The sequence below is a fragment of the Ursus maritimus genome, unplaced genomic scaffold, assembly GCF_017311325.1.
Source record: "Ursus maritimus isolate PB19 unplaced genomic scaffold, ASM1731132v1 scaffold_16, whole genome shotgun sequence".
In the NCBI taxonomy this organism is placed as follows: domain Eukaryota; kingdom Metazoa; phylum Chordata; class Mammalia; order Carnivora; family Ursidae; genus Ursus; species Ursus maritimus.
The window spans coordinates 30,786,978-30,803,923 of record NW_024424008.1 but is presented as its reverse complement, the minus strand read 5'-3'; the positions used below and the strand labels follow the sequence as shown (position 1 = coordinate 30,803,923).

General features: G+C 37.5%; 1 protein-coding gene across 2 annotated transcripts in view; it reads left to right on the top strand.

Annotated features, from left to right (window-relative positions):
* The window catches only part of DEUP1 (deuterosome assembly protein 1), a 79,567-nt gene that overhangs the window by 22,038 nt on the left and 40,583 nt on the right, over positions 1-16,946 (top strand). For both annotated transcript variants that reach the window (XM_040631003.1, XM_040631002.1), the window contains exons 5-7: positions 7,015-7,149; positions 10,981-11,094; positions 13,092-13,334. In XM_040631003.1, the coding sequence (XP_040486937.1) occupies positions 7,015-7,149; positions 10,981-11,094; positions 13,092-13,334 (492 nt within the window). The remainder of the gene's footprint in view (positions 1-7,014; positions 7,150-10,980; positions 11,095-13,091; positions 13,335-16,946) is intronic.

Sequence of the window (16,946 nt, the reverse complement as noted above, 5' to 3'; positions counted from 1 at the left end):
TTTATATAAGTTGTATTAATTTTATTAAAATGGATTATTTTTAATACAAGTAAAGTTCTTATATTTTAACAACAGATTATATGTTTGGCCCTGTCTTTCATTGTTTTATTAGATTGTTTCTTTTAATAGACTGTCAGTTCTTTATCCCTTTAACTGTTAGCATAGTGCAAGACTATTACCTTTCTATTTATCAAGTGACTTGTTGATTAATTACATGATAATAATTAGCTACGTGAACAACAATTATAACTTTGCTATTATGAAATAGATAATTGAAAGGACAAAACTGGTAATAACTTTGATACTGGTAGAGCTATTTCATAAACGGTAGGTCTTCCTACCGTACCCAGTGGAATAGCGCCCCCAATGTGGGGTTTTGTGACTTTAATTATTAATAGCTGTTTTAAGAACAGCAGTACAAATATTTATTCTCGTTTGGGGACAGCAGTTTTATTTAAATCATGCTCCTCCTTTGCACATTTTCTGCTTTTGTCAGGCAAAATTTAAGGAAAATCAAAATTAAGTTTTATTCTGGCTGCAGGTGGGGTTACTCAGACAGAAGTTGGACAGTCTGGAGAACTGTAACTTAGCGATGACGCAAAATTATGAAGGACAACTGCAGTAGGGATAATGATTTCTTTCTTATTTATTCCTCTACCTCCTCGCTGGGCTGGCACAAATAATACATAGGGCAATCATCATCTGTGCATCTCAGATCTAGCGGATGCTATGTCTTTGCTCAACTTAATAAATGAATTAATGGGAAATACAGTTTGATTATGAACTTTTTGAAGTGCAAAGATTTCATAAGTGATAATACAATTAAATGAGCCTAAAGTAATTAATTCTTTCTTAAGTGCCTTCTTAGGGAGGTCATCAGCCATTAAACTAAGTATAATCTTACAAGACTAGCTAGCTCTTAAATTTAGACATTTTGCCTGCAATTCAAATAGCTGCCACTGGATGGTAGCTCGAATTATGAAACTAAATGGTTTTTCCTAAGACTCGAAGCATTTAACGCTTAAATCAATCAGCCTTGTTTTCTCTGTAATGATAAAGCTCTAAAACGGCAACATATATGTTAAGTCACTATACCCTTCAGTATAAATAGCGACACCACGATCTGGAGTAAGTTTGAAAAAATACAGAAATGGAGATACAAGTGAAGCACCGTCTCAAAATTACATTCAATTAGTTCCGTCCCTGCTCACCAGATCTTTAATCTCTGGGTTTTCTTCACGTCTGTTGTTACAAAGTTGTGAGACTTGTTTACATGTGCTGAGCAGGCACGTAATGTATGAATCCCTGACGTGCGATGTTTTGCAGCTCTATTTCATTACTTGGCTGCTGGCTAACCAACGAATATCCTCACGGCAATTTCACAGAAGTGTGTTCCGTGGAATGCTAATATTGAGAGTTAGGAAATGCTGTTTACTTCTTCTCTGTTCCTGGATGTTCACGGTGCATATTAGCATATTACAGGCTGTGACAAGTCCTGCTTTAAACAAATCCATTTAACCTTTTTAATCCATCATTTTTCAAAATGTATTTGACCATGGAACTCTCTTTATTTTTGAAGCTGAAACCTGCTGAGATGTAGTGCAGTGTCACAGTGTAAACACCGTAAACAGGTGTTGCATAGAATACACTTTGGAAACGCTACATTGTTCTTGAGAGAGCAGCCATCTGCCTCCACTGCCGTTTTCTGCTGCTCTTCTCTTCTCCTGTTAAAAGAAAGGAAGGAAGAGCGTTAGGGAAGGAGAACGGAAGAGAAGGAAAGAGGGAAGGACGGAAAGAGACAGAACTGGTTTGCATAATAGCTTGTAATATGTCATTCTTCTAACCGGAAAATGCTGTCTTGGGGCAAACATGCTTTGGTTGCTGCTAGCTCGCTCTACTGATTCCTTCTTTGAAATTCCTGGTTTATTTACAATTTCATTTTCCTAAAATATCTTAAGGATACACTTTACCACACTCTTCCTTGAATAACTCAACTCCGTCGGAACTTTCTCATAGAAATTGCTTCCTTTTTAAAATGAGAGTATTTTCTTTTCCTTCTAACGATTATGAAACTATGATTAAATTGTGTATATATTTGAGATTTTTCACTTCTGGGAAGATGGGGTAGATGCATTTAGATCCTGCTAATTAAAACTAGAAAGGCTGGACATTATTTCTAAAATGATATATGAAGACTCTGAAAAGTGGAGGGAAGAGACAGGAGAACTAAGACCTTGGTACCCAAGGAACGACATAGTGGTGAGTTCCCTGGGATTTCTTTTTGCCTCTTATATCCCAATCTGGGTAATGAAGAAGCTGACAACCCAGACACTCCAAAGGGCACAAACAAACAAACAAAAAGAATCCCAAGGAATGCCTGCTTTCTGCGGCCAAAAGACCCAGAAAAAGATAGCCTAGCAAGATTACACACTTTTAGGTAACTGCTCTGCTCCAGCCAAACACTACAGAAAGAGACTTCAGCCCCAATCCTCCCCCCTCCCAGCCTCTCTCTCGCCAGCCTGTAATGAGGTAGTCCATAATCTCCAGCCTGGGTGGTGTTGGAGAAGACTTAAGTGGAGAGCCAGGACTTTCGTGACCACTAAGTGTTATTAACAAGACCCTTCCCAGCCCATGGCGTTCGTGGAGGCCACGTGGAGAGCCTGGACTAGTATGCCCATTTGGTGGTGATGAAGCAATTCCCCTCCTCTCTGAATGGTATCAAGGGAAGCCTAATGAGGAGTCAGGACATTTACCACCTCTCAGTGGTAATGAGGCCACTGGCCCTCACTACACTTTCACTAAAGGACATGTGAGAAGCAGTAACAAGGCATCTATACGCCTCCAGTCAAGGTGGTGTCGGTGAAGACTAGTGGGGATCCTGAACTCCCATTCCTACTCAGCAGTGATAAGGATCGCCTCCCTCAGGTTACCAACTGAGGCCAAGAGCTGAACTCCCACTGCCCCTGGCAGTGATGAAACAGTGTCCCACTTTCCTTGCTAGAATGCTGTCAGAAAAGGATGGCTGAAACACAATCCCTAAAGAAAACCTAGTGTCTCATAGCACAATACCCAAAATGTCCAAGTGTCAATAAAAAATCACTCATCACACCAGGAACCAGGAGGATCTCAACTTGAATGAGAAAAGACAACCAAGAGATGCCAACACTGAGTGAATACAGATGCTAGAATTATCTGACAAGGATTTTAAAGCAGCTGTTATAAAAATGCTTCAGTGAGCAATTACAAACATACCTGAAACAAATGAAGGCTTTAGCAAAGAAATAAAACTATAACCAGTTAGAACAACCAGTTAGAAATTTTATCTCTGGAAAATACAATAACCAAACTAAAAAAATTCAGTGGATGGGCTCAAAAGTAAAATGAAATTAGAAATTTGTGTCATCAGAGTCCCAAAAGGGAGAGGAGAGTGGGACTGAAAAAGTATTCAGAGAAGTAATGGCCGAAAAGCGTCAAAACTTGGTAAAAGATATAAACCTACCAATCCAAGAATCTGGGTGAAATTCACACAAGATAAATACAAAGAAACTAACACCAAGACACATCATAGGCAAAGTTCTAGAAACCAAAAGACACAGAAAAAAATCTTGGAAACAGCAAGAGAGAAATAACACCTTACCTACAGGGAAAAATCGATTCAGATAACAGATTCTCATCAGAAACCAGGAAGGCCAGAGGATATGGAACATTTTTCAGTTGCTGAAAGAACATAAATGTCAACCCAATATTCTATGCCTAGAAAAAATATCGTTAGGATTGAAGGGGAAATCAAGTCCTTCTCAAATGAAGGATAACTAAGAGAATTTGTCACCCGTAAACCTACCTTCAAAGAATGGCTAAAGAAAGTTCCTTTAGCAGAAGGGAAATGACAAAGAAAGAATCTTAAGACATCAGGAAGGAAGAAAAAACAATGCAAAGAGTTTTTTAAGAAGGGTAAATGTAATACTTTACTTCTCTTTGAGTTTTCTAAATCGTTTGACAGCTAAAGCAAAAATTATAACAATAGTCAGTGAGGTTCTTAGTGTATGTTGAGGAAATACGACAAAAATATTATAAATGGGTCAGGACAAAGGGACATAAAAAGCATTTCACTTGAACTAGTAAAGTGTTGATACCAGTAGACCGTAATGAGTTATGTATATATAATGTAATGCCTAGAGCACCAAGTGAGAAAGCTATTCAAATAGATACACGCAAAAACACTATAGATAAGCCAAAATAGAATTCTAAATAATGCTCAAAAAACCCTGAAGAAGACAGAAAAGTTAAAATAGAGAAACCAGAAACTGGAGAACAGAAAACAACAAGAGTAAGGCTTAAGCTCTAATATATCAATAATTACATTAAATGGGAATTGTTTAAATACATCAGGTGAAAGATGGAGATTGACAGAGTAAATTAAGAAAATATGACCTAACAATATGTTCTGTTCCAGAAACTCACTTCAGACATAACTATATAAGTAAGTTGAAATAAAAAGGCAGGAAAAAATACCAAGCAAATATTAATTGAAAGAAGGCAAAAGTGGTGCCAAGATAATTCAGTGGAGAAAGAACAGTCTTTTCAACAAACAGTAAAGGGACAACTGAATATCCGCCTGTAAAAGAATTAAGTCAGCCCTAAACCGTAGATAAAAATTAACTCAAAATGGATTAAAGACCTAAATGTAAAAACTTAATCTATAAAACTCTTAGAAAAAAAACCCACAGGAGTAGATGTTCATGACTTTGGATTAGGCAATGGTTTCTTAGGTTTGGCACCAAAAGCACAAGAAAAATCAGATGAATTTAACTTCACCAAAATTGAAAAACCTCTGTGCATCAAAGGATACAAGAGAGTGAAGAGACAACTCACAAAGTGGGAGAAAATATTTACAAATCATATATCTGATAAAAGACTAGTATCCAGAATTTTAAAAATTAACTCATACTAGTCAATAATAAGTAAATGCTCTATGAACTTTAATGACCTAAGTGAACTTTAAAATGGGCAAAGATATGAATAGACATTTTTCCAGAGAAGGTATACAAGTGTCTAATAAGCATATGAAAAAGAATGTTCAACATCAGGAGTCATTAAGGAAATGCAAACAAAATCATGAGATACCCATTCACACGGACCAGAATGGACTATAGCAAGTGTCAGTGAGGATATGGAGAAATTAGAACCCTATACATTCTCAGTAATACTGGGAAATGGTACACTTTGGAAAACAGTTCAGCAGTGCCTCAAAGAGTTAAACTCAGAGTTTCCATATGATCCAGCAATTCCACTCCTAGTTATGTACCCAGGAGAAATAAATATATGTATCCACACGGAAACTTGTACACAAGTGTTCATAGCAGCATTATTTGTAATATACAAAAAGTAGAAAGAACCCAAATGTCCATCAATTGGTGAATGGTTAAATAAAATGTGGCATATCCATGCAACAGAATACTATTCAGCCATGAAAAAAGAAGGCAGTATTCATCCATGCTACAACGTAGATGAACCTTGAAAGTGTTAAGTAAAAGAAGGCAGACACAAAAGACCACAAATGTCTGATTCCACTAATATGAAATGATCAGAATAGGCAAATCCATAGAGACAGAAGCTAGATTAGTAGTTTCCAGGGACTGGAGGCAGGAGCAAATGTATAATCATTCTAATATTCTGGGGTTTCTTTTGCAGGTAATGAAAATATCCTGAAATTAGGTAATATGATGGTTGCACAACTTTGTGAATATACTAAAACCAAAGACTTTTATATTTTTAAAGGTGATTTTTATGGGAGGTGAATTATATCTCAATTTTAAAAGTGGTATGAGAAAAAGAAAGCAAGTGTGACATATTAATATCAGAAAAAGTAGACATGACCATTCATAGCTCAATTTGTGGTAGCCAAAAATTGGAAATAACCAAAATGTCCCAATATATGAATGGTCAAGCAAACTGTGGTTCCATCCATACCATGGAATAATACTGAGCAATAAAAAAGAATGAACTATTGATACACACATGCATCTTCAGGGCATTACGCTGACTGAAAACAAGCCAATCTCAAAATGTCACATACTATTTTATTCCATTTTATAACATTCTTAAATGACAAAATTATAGGGCTAGAAACAAAATAGTTGATTGCCAGGGGTTAGGGGTGGGAGATGAGAAGTATGAGCGTCACTACAAAGGCAGGGAGGTCTTTGTGCTGTTGGAATGGTTCTGTATCTTGATCGTGGTTGTGGTCACACAAATCTACACATGTGATAAGATGGCATAAAGCTATGCACATAGATCCTGCCAATGTTGATTTCCTGGGCTTAATATTATACCATATAACTATATTGTGTAATTATTTCAAAATTCAAAATAAAATCAAAAAACTTTTGTCAAGTAGTTATCTAGAAATTTCTTCACAGATGTTGATGGACCATGCTGCTTTTAATCTATTATTTGAAGGTATAACAAGAAACAGAAAAAATAGTACAGAGTCTAAGTTAAAAGAATTATTGGTAAGAAAACGGTTGTATCAATTTGATACTTAAATTTATTAAACTTACATCAACATGAATAGTTCATGTTGTTTGTATCTTCTAAATTCAGTATTCTGTTTTCTTGTATAAAATATAGACTTGTTATTTTATAGAAGGAGTTACTGAAATTAAAATTGTCAACACAAGATGGCACTAAATAAAAGAAAAAAAAACTTGGTTTTTAAAACGTGAGCTTTGCTACATATGGTTAAAACAAAGCTAAACAAAACATTTATCGAGTGAATCATTTAACTGTGCAGTTAATGATGTCCCAAATTTACATGAAAACCGAATGGTGTTCAGCTTCAATAACTTAGTTTTAATAACGGGTCCTGTCATCACTCATCAGAACATTTAAGCATTACCGCATTTTCCAATCATGACTTAAATTCTCAAAGAGGTGCCCAAGGAGAGAACTCTCGTGAATTCAAGTCAGAAGCACCAGGCACAGTGAGCCGTTAGCATTCTCTCTTACTTCCAGTTTTCCAAACTGACGAATAGCTTTGAGAAACTGCGACTACACCAGATGAAACAAAGTAAAGTTCGGCGGAAGGAGTTACCACACCTCAAAGAAGAAATACCCTTTGAACTGAGCAACTTGAACCAGAAATTAGAGGTGAGCCGTATGTACTTTCTTAGTTTCTTTCATGCGTGGTGAGGATTGATTGCTGCTGCTGCTGCGGGCTGGCCGTCTCCGCCGTGCACCGTGGCACGCACGGCTGTGCTAGCAAACACCATTACACATCAGCTTCTCATTCAGTGTATTTTCTTAGTGCACCTTCCCTTTGGGCACTTAGTGAATTAAAACATCACTTTGATTTATGCATCTTTTATACAGATCAGCATTTTTGGAAAGCCAAAAAAAAAAAAAAAGAGTTCAAAGAAACTGCAGATGTTGAGTGAAATTGAAGGACATCCCTGGGGTCAGTTAAATTGAATATCTAATAAATCTTTTAATGGCTATTTAACTATTAGGTACTTAAATCCCAATGAAGCCTCATAACAGTTTTTGGAACAGGGCTTGGAGTTTCAGGGTTTTTTTCTTAAAGAGGTAGTGCCTCTCCAAGATAGCCACCATATATTACCCAGAGCTTCTGAGATATCCGTCCCTAAAAAGACTTACTATTCACAGATGCACTTATTTTTATCCCCTAACTTCCCAACCTTAGAAAAAACAAACCGGCTATTTTTCGGTGCTCTTGAGCATTCCTGCTAGAGGTCATGTAACAGCAGGTAGATTCCACTACAAATTCCTGTTCTCTATCCTGAGCCCAGTTTCTAGGGCTTCCATTATTGTTTGTTAATTGACCTCAAGTTAGCCCTCTCCAGTTTCTTAATTCTCAAGCCCTAAACCCCAGCATGCCCCCAACCATCACCAGCCTGTGATTTCCCTTTCTTCTCCTTTGCTGACAGATAATGGTTGGCCTCTCCCAGTCACCCAGGTAGATAGCTGAGAATCTTTGATCTGTTCCTTTCTCTTACTCCCCATATTCCAGTTCAGGTTTGCCCCTTTCCCTGGTCTGCCCCTTATCTCCTTGCTCCTATCTAATTGTCGTTGCCCTGTTTGATTTTCATCATTTTACTCTTCAACTCATAGTCATTCTCAAACTTTCCCTCCAAAATATCTTTAAAAGAAGAAAGAAAAATCTAAGATCACAGCCCTAAAGCCAGCCTGTTGCAAGAACTTTGCTGGAAGGCTTGGGTTTTAGCTTTTGAATTCCTGTGAATTTTACATTCTACTGAATAATATACGGTTTTTTAAAAGATACAAAATGACTACTGCTAAGTAAAATTGAGTCTACAGGAAAATGCCCTACGTGTAACCACCTGGCTTTCATAGTGGTGTGATCAGACCGGCTTCAGAAATATCCTGGTCTCACAGAAGATGCCCAAAGATGTGCACTGTAATACATATGCTTTCACCGAAAATGCAGAGATCAAGTCACTGATTAGCCTTTTGACTGACTTCTCATGGGGTTTTATGGGACAACCACAGTCATATAAATTGTACAGACAAAAAAAGAAGTCCTGAAATTATTAAGTTCTTTGTGTAAACACTTTTACATTTAGGAAACAAAATATTTACATAAAATAGTTTTCATGAATTTATAGATGAAATTAGTAGCAAAATATGAGCTGGGGCACCTGGGTGGTTCAGTCGATTAAGCGTCTGACTCGATTTCGGCTCAGGTCATGATGTCAGGGTCTTGAGATCGAGCCCCATGTCAGGCTTCATGGTGCTTGAGATTCTCTCTCTCTTCTCTCTCCCTGCCCAACCCTCCCCCACTCATGCTCTCTCTCTCTGTCTCTCAAAAAAAAAAAAAATACATATATATATATATATATATAACCTGATAGGTTTGTACTTACATAAAAATCTGTAAGCACACTGTATAGATAGTTTAATCTGTATAATTATGGAAACACTTCATGTACCTGTTTTTACTTAGAGCCATCTGAAAAATTAATGCGTAAGAGATGGGCTGTCCCGCTTTTAGTCTGTATCTAAGCATGTTTTTCCTTCGGGACAAATGTTTATTCACTGGTCTAGTAATAGAGAAATGGGAGATAGCATGTTGATGTGGAAGAACATGACAGTTTATCATTTAAAACACTTCCTGACTGACTCATTTATTTGCCTTGTGACCTATAGGCAAGTTGTTAGCCTCACAGAGATTTCATTTTTTCACCAATAAATTGGATTCAAATAACTTAACAGAGACATTGTGGTTATGGGAGAAAAAAAATACACATAAGTATATATTTAGATGCACACTGAAGCATTTAGGGGTGAGAATAAATGAGGTCTGGAAGTTGCCTTAAAATAGTCCAACAGGAAAAGGGCAGAGAGGTGGAATAGAGATGGTTAGGTTGATGGTGGTCAAACTGGGTGAAGGGTACATGGGAGTGGTTTTACGTCTCTACTTTTATGTAACTGTGAAATGTTCACACTAAAAAGTTAAGTCGTCTTACAGGTGGAGGTTTGTAGAGTCCCTGACATAGAACCATCACTGAAGGAATGTTAGTTTAATATTTAATATTTAGTAAAAGGGTTAAAAAACATATGTATAATAATGGACTTCCCCTAGAAACTCTAATCTTAATGATCCTGACCCACTCTCAACCTTGAAAACGCAGAAAAGCTTTTCTAGCCATAGAAAACATACTCTGGAGGTTTAGGCAAGTCTACAGACCCCATGGAACCTGGGGTGGGACACCCCAGTTTCTACAAAAATCCTCATAAAGCTCTCTAGGTTTCTGTATGGTCCCATAATTACTGGATATATTGTGCTGGTTTGAAACCAGTCTTGAAATCAATACATCTCTAAGATCAAGAAAGCCAAGACTGTTATACACACCTGCTGATATCTGTGACCCATATTTCTAACCTGCTTAGCCTCCTGCTTGACCTCATTTCTACCTGTTGTAGAATTTGTGAAGAACTGAGGTTAATGCCCCTGCATCCTCTTAAAGCATGTCGGGAAATATTTATTTTCAAGATTGAGATGTTGGGTGGGTGTTGCTAAATATTAGTATTATCTGAAAGATATGAGCCGTGTAATTCAACCTTGCCCACGTTGTGACTTCTGACTCCAAAGACTCCCTCCAAAATTAAAAGTAAACAGGAATTTTTAAAATCGGCACTGTACTGATTTGAAATATAAGCAATTTTGTACAAGAGCCTAGTTTTGAAAATTTATCACTATTATTGAAGACTCTGTTTTTGTGTACCTAATTTTAAATTGTTGAATGTCAGAATCAAAGTCAATAACTTTAAATGAGCTGTTTCCATTTATCTTAATAAATACGGTCTCTTTATCATAAGGTATTATCATATATTTAAAAGGGGCCTATCCATATTTTTCCAACCTTATGACCACCACTCAATTTCAGGTCATCTTTAATTACTGTAAGAGCCTCCCAATTTATAGCCTTCCTTGACTGATTGATTCCCAAAGCCATATCCTTTCCTTGTGTTAAGTTGTGAACATTCATGTTCTACAAATATACTGCTTTGAACAAAAACTTGTAGGACTGAGTATGTTGTATCAAGTTCATGCCATCACTTCTTCCCCAGGATAGCTCTGGTGGTATGAGTAAAACGGGCCTGAGATGTTGTTCTGTTCCCCAGAATGAGTTGATTTTGGCTTTACCTTGGACAGTAGCTCTGAAAGGTACAAGGGGACAGTCACCAAATCAGTCCAAGCCCCATCCCATGAAAACAAACAAACAAAGCTAAGGATACAGGTTTGATGACAAGAATCAGAAACTGTATCTAGCAATAAATCCAAGATGAGTAATTTAATATTTATTTTGTTTTCCAAATGGGGAAAGAATGGCTGTAGGTGTTTAGAATGAAAAGTACAAATGAAAGAAGGCTTATTCATTGTGCTTTTAAGTGAATAATTTTCTTCAATTTATGTTTGTCCCTCCACTTTTTTAAAAGGAATTTAGAGCGAAGTCAAGAGAGTGGGACAAGCAAGAGATACTATATCAGACTCATCTGGTTTCTTTAGATGCTCAACAAAAATTATTATCTGAGAAGTGTAATCAATTTCAGGTACATTACCTAATACTATCCTTTAACTTAGAAAAAAATACAGGTTAACTATTACTATTTTTGTAATCAATCTTATTACAGATTGCAATGCCAATCAAAGGAAAATAGAGTAGATCTAACACCGGGTAAAGTCGCAAGTGCAGGAAAATTTGTAATGGTCAATTTAGTCTACATGTCTCAAATGATGGTACTTTTAAAAGTGATCATTGTTATTATATCATTAAATAACATATGTTTTTGCATGCCTATGGGCAAGTCGCTTAGAAAGTCTGAGATTGCTTGATTCCTGACCTCCAGAACTTTACAGCTTAGAGGCAGAGATAACACATGTACATATTTACAGATAATTAATGGCAAGTGGATGGGAAATCCTTTTAATGCTCAGAGGAGTAAGGGGAAAAATTGGGGCTGAGATAGTGAGCAAATATCCTGCAGCGGGGGTAGGCCTAGGGCTGGACCTTGAAGAATGGATGTATTTTGAGAATGTATTTTGGGTGGTGGAAGTAACAGGAGCAAAATCGCTGAAGCAAGAAAGCAAAAGGCAAATTCTGGGTATAGAAAAGGGGCCAATTGGCTGCGAGTCCTTGTGGAAGGTGAGGAGGGGTAGGAGATGGTAAGCCTGGTGAACTGAATACGGAGTATAATAAGCCTCAAAGTCTTGACCAAGGAATTTGGAATTTTTCTTAAAGCCAGTGAGAAACTATGGTTTTTATTTGGTTTTGTTTCTTTTTTTTTCATTCTTTACGTTACTTGAATTACATAAATTATATATGTTCTCTGAATTTAACAATACAAAATAATCCAATGTGAAATTAATAACTTCATCTTCTCCATTCTTATCAATTTAATACAAACACTTAATAATAGGTGTTTTTCTTTCCATATTTTTTCTTTTGTTTGTACAAACATGTAAAATATGTATTTGGGGGAAGTTATATATTTTTCCTTTTTAAAATTTTGCTACTCTACTTAATAATTATCCTTCCTCCTGAATACTCTTTCAAGTCATTACTTAGTTCTACATAATATTTAATAGAATTTGGTTTCTGGTACCATATTTATCATAGTATATAGTAGCTATACCGTAATTCTTTCGATCATTTCCTTACCGATGAACTTTCAGGTTGTGTCTAGTTTTTTTGCTATCATAATACTGTAATAAATGTCCTTGTACATACATCTTTAAATGCTAGTATTTTTCTTTTGTTAGATTAAAAATCCCACAAATAATTCTTGAGCCAAAGGGTATTGTCTATTCAAATTTTTAAAATAAATACTAGCATATTACTTCCCAAAAGATTATAGTAATTTCCATTATGAGCATTCTGTGGGGGTACTCGTACTTTCACCAACATGGAATGTTATCAGTCTTTTGATTTTCCCAACGTGGACTGGGAGCAGAATGGCGTGATTTGTTTTGCGTTCCTCTCACTACTTGTAAGCTTGAGCATCTCTTCATGTCCTTCGTAGTCATTTCCGTTTCCTTTTCTGTGAATTGCCTATTTATAAATCTTGCCAATTTTTCTTTTGTGTTGTTTCTCTTTTTCTTATGAATGTGTAGAAGTTTTTGTACACTAAGAATAATTAACCCCTGTTATATGTGTTGACAACTCTTTCCTACAATCCAACTGTCTTTGTTTCATTTTGTTCATTTTGTTTATTTTTCATCATGTAGACCTTTTCAACTATTGTGTAATTGTACCCACAATTTTCCTCTTCTGAACATTTTTTCTGGCTTAGTAAGACTTCCCCACTCCAAGCCCCCTCCCCTACTCTACATCTTTGCTCTGAGGTTCTACAAATATATTTTCTCTTTACCTCGTCGGAAATTTAGGTTTTAGAAAAAAAAACACAAGACTGAATTACCAAGAGCGAAGCTCCATTATAAGCATATTGAAAGATGTTTTTCCCAAGTCTTTTCTCTCATTCTTGAATGTTATTTATGGAAGCGTAAATACGATATTTTGTTTCATCAACACAGTCTTAATTTTTCTCAGAAACAGGCACAAAGTTACCAAACTCAACTCAGCGGTAAAAAACAGTGCATAGAAGACAGCAGCTCGGAAGATCCTCGGTTGACATGTGACCCGGATCACAGTTGCGAAACCAGTGAAAGAGATGAGTTCATTATTGAAAAACTGAAGTCGGCTGTGAGTGAAATAGCGTTAAGCAGGAATAAGTTACAGGATGAAAATCAGAAGCTCCTGCAAGAACTGAAGATGTACCAAAGACAGTGCCAGGTGATTATTTATGTTACAGCTGACACTGCCCACGAGTTGTAGAATTCGTGGCTGAACAGGTATATGGATTAGAAGGCTAATTTTCTATTCCATGTGTAAATTCAGATCCTGTCTCCTCTCAGTAAGTAACTCTCACTTGATGAGTAAATTCGGTAATCCCATAGCTGCTTCACCCAGCAGCGTGGACGTGTGTTCTGCAGCAGTGGAGAATGACGCCTTACGGCACAGAACAGCGTTCACTTACGCACCCCTGTGCCTAACACCATGGCCCTCTGGCCACAGGCCGCCCTGTGTCCCCACAATTCTCTCTGACCCTGTGCCTCCTTGACTTGCAGGAATCCTGGGTTGAGGACAATCTAATTACCTCAATGAGAGGCATGGAGGTCACTCCCTAGGATTTATCACTGTTCACTTTACCATAATCTTTTACCAAGTAGCCTGAGTTTGGAGGTTTTTTGTTTGTTTGTTTTTAGGTCATCTCTACATAGGCAGATGCGATTGTTGGTTTTTCTAAGCATTAATTCTCTTTTTAACCCAACAGTCTTGTCTGTCCCTTCCTCTCTCCCTCCCTTCCTTCCTTCCTCCCTCTCTCCCTCTCTTTTCCTTTTCTTTCTTCCTTTCTTTCCTTGTCTACTTCTGCATCACTTAGAAGGTAATACGGCATCATCAAAATTGGTCATTACCAATTTCTTTACTAAATATATATTTCTTATTCATGGATATTCCAGTTACTTGACACATTCTATAGTTTTATCCCCCATTTTAGTCTTATCTCCCACCTACAAGCATTCAGCCTTTTTCCACCAACTCAAACATGTCAGCTGGCCCATTCTTAGTCCCACTCTATTCCTTCCTCATGCTAAGATATACTTTGGAGGTCACCGTCGAGCAGACTGCCACTTCTCTAAGATATTTCTCCACTTAAACTCCCAGGGTCATTTTTTAGTCTTGGGCCAACTCCTCATTCCCCCATCTGCCACATTATAAGTGGGATTAGTTCTTTTATTTCTTTCTCTGCCAGCATCAACGCCTCCATGTTCCTCTTTCTCCGTGTCTGTAGAGGGACCGAACACAAGGCTCCCATCTTCTCCTGTTCCATGGCATTTCTAAGAGAAGGACAGTTCCTCCATCCCCCAATCCAGCTTTGTGTGGGGAGGGGAGTGTTATTCTAATACAAATCGGAATATAGATGTAAACAAACAAAGCAAGCTAAACCACAAATCCTAAACACTGAACAAGCCACAAATTGTCTAGAAATAGGGAAGGTACTGATGGTATTTTCTCCAGCTTTGCTATAATATAAATAAGACTAGGGGCGCCTGGGTGGCACAGCGGTTAAGCGTCTGCCTTCGCCTCAGGGCGTGATCCCGGCATTCTGGGATCGAGCCCCACGTCAGGCTCTTCCGCTATGAGCCTGCTTCTTTCTCTCCCACTCCCCCTGCTTGTGTTCCCTCTCTCGCTGGCTGTCTCTATCTCTGTCAAATAAATAAATAAATAATCTTAAAAAAAAAAAAAAAAAAGACTAGCCCTTATTCTTCTACTCGGGAGGTTGTCCGGGTGGCCTCCCGTGTTCAGTGTGCCTGTCAGTTCACCCGGTCCCATCTGAACTGGGTCTGCAGGACCTCTGCTTTGGAGGGTGTTTTCTCTCAGGGGCTTCCTTCTCCAACTCCCTGGGCCTGGGACAACTGGTCATGCCTCTGGCTTTTATTTCAAGACACTCTGCAGCTGTCTTTGTACTGCTGGAGTCTGCACCAGGATCACAACCAATAAGTAAGGACAGTATATTTGTGGGTCGTTCCTGAATATTCTTTGCTGGGCTTTAGGTCATCCGGCACAAACTGAGGAGTCAGTCCTCTTTGTCCCTTTTCGAGGTCTTTTTGTGTCTGGTCCCCAGAATCTATTTTCTGTTCTGTTCTCTTTAGTTTGCCCTAAACTTGTTTCATGAGTGAGCCCAGTTATGAAGTCTGCTTGCATGCTTCAGTGGGTTCTGCTTCTTTACTCACGCCAGTTCCTCTTAATCTCCCCGAGAGAATTTTGTTTGGACCTCTTACGGCATCCAAGAACATCCTCTTTTATAGGCTGAGGTTCAGCTTTTGGTTCTTCGGCTCACTTGTAAGATAGAAATGGCTATGCTCTTACCCTGTATTCTAGAAAAAGCCTCTGTTCCCCTATCTTGGCAGCATGACTAACTTTCTCTGTAATGCTTTCCTTGAACAACTTCACCTTTTTCATTCTCAGAACTTTATCTTTTATATTTTTCCAGGAAGGAAGTTGGAGAATCTGGTTAAAAGAAAGATTGTTGCAAATAGAGCAAGAATGTACGCTGAGAAACATTAATACATTAACATTCCCAGTTCAGTTTATAATCTCTTCCCTCGCTCCAAGTGAATGCCGTAAACGAATACTTCTCACACTGACATTCCTATTGACAAGAAGAGAGAAAGTGCAACCAGAGTCTGAACGTGTAGCCGGAAGTTAGAGGCCTCGGACCACCTGATGGCCAAGGCCTCCCTGTCCTTTAGCAATATCATTTAATTGATTTACCCTCTTGACCCAAGTTCAACAGGATATGACTCATCCTCCCGCCCAAGATCTCTACAGACTTCTAAGGGCTTACATGCACGCACTCCTGAGAACTTTCCATAGCTTGTCTGGGCTAAGGAAAGTCCCTGTTATCCACTTTGACTTTTCCTGATATATATGTATATTAACTTACGTAATAATTTACTAATGTTCCTGAGTATATACTAACAAAATAAAAACCCAGCTACTCATAGAAGTCAATTGTGAAATAATCTAATTAATATTTATACCGAAGGTTATAAAATAACAGTATTAGTAGCCCCTAATTGTTACAACTCTCCTTTAAATCGGTGATTCTCTAGTGGAGTGATTTTGCTCCCCAAGTGACACCTAGTGATGCTTGAATACATATGTGGTTGTCACAGCAGGGGAGAGGGATGCTACTGGCATCTAGTGCATAGAGGCCAGATATTCTATTACACATCCTATAACGCACAAGACAAACCCCACAATGAAGAATTATCTGGACCAAAGTATAAATAGTGCTGAGGTTGCAAAGCCTTGCTTTAAATTTTGAAATATGATTTTTCTCATGTTCTTCACCATTCTTTACTCTTATTTTATATTTTCCATAGTTAATGATACATTTTAATACGACCATTATTTATTTATTTATTTTTATTTATATACCAATTTCTATGAGAAAATTTGCCAAAGTTATTTTTATAGATTTTTGTTAACTTAAAAAATTTAAATATCCTTGGATCTAGGAACATTATTAAGTTTAAACTAAGAATCTCCATTTTATATTTTACAAAAGAATCGCATGTATTAAAAACAAACCAAATTATTCTGGAGTATGCTTAACCCATAAAAATATGTTAAAGCTTTAATGAAAAGATCTTTGAGAAGTCATTTGGTTCAAAAACTTCAAGGTAGCTAACAGGTCAGATTTCTATGCCCCAGAAAACACCACTTGTTTTTGATGCATTTAGAAGACAAATGCTGGAAATAATGCTTTTATTTGGCCTTTTCCCTGTTTTATTTCCAAATTTGACCTATGTTTCATTCTCTTGCTTTAAAGCAAAT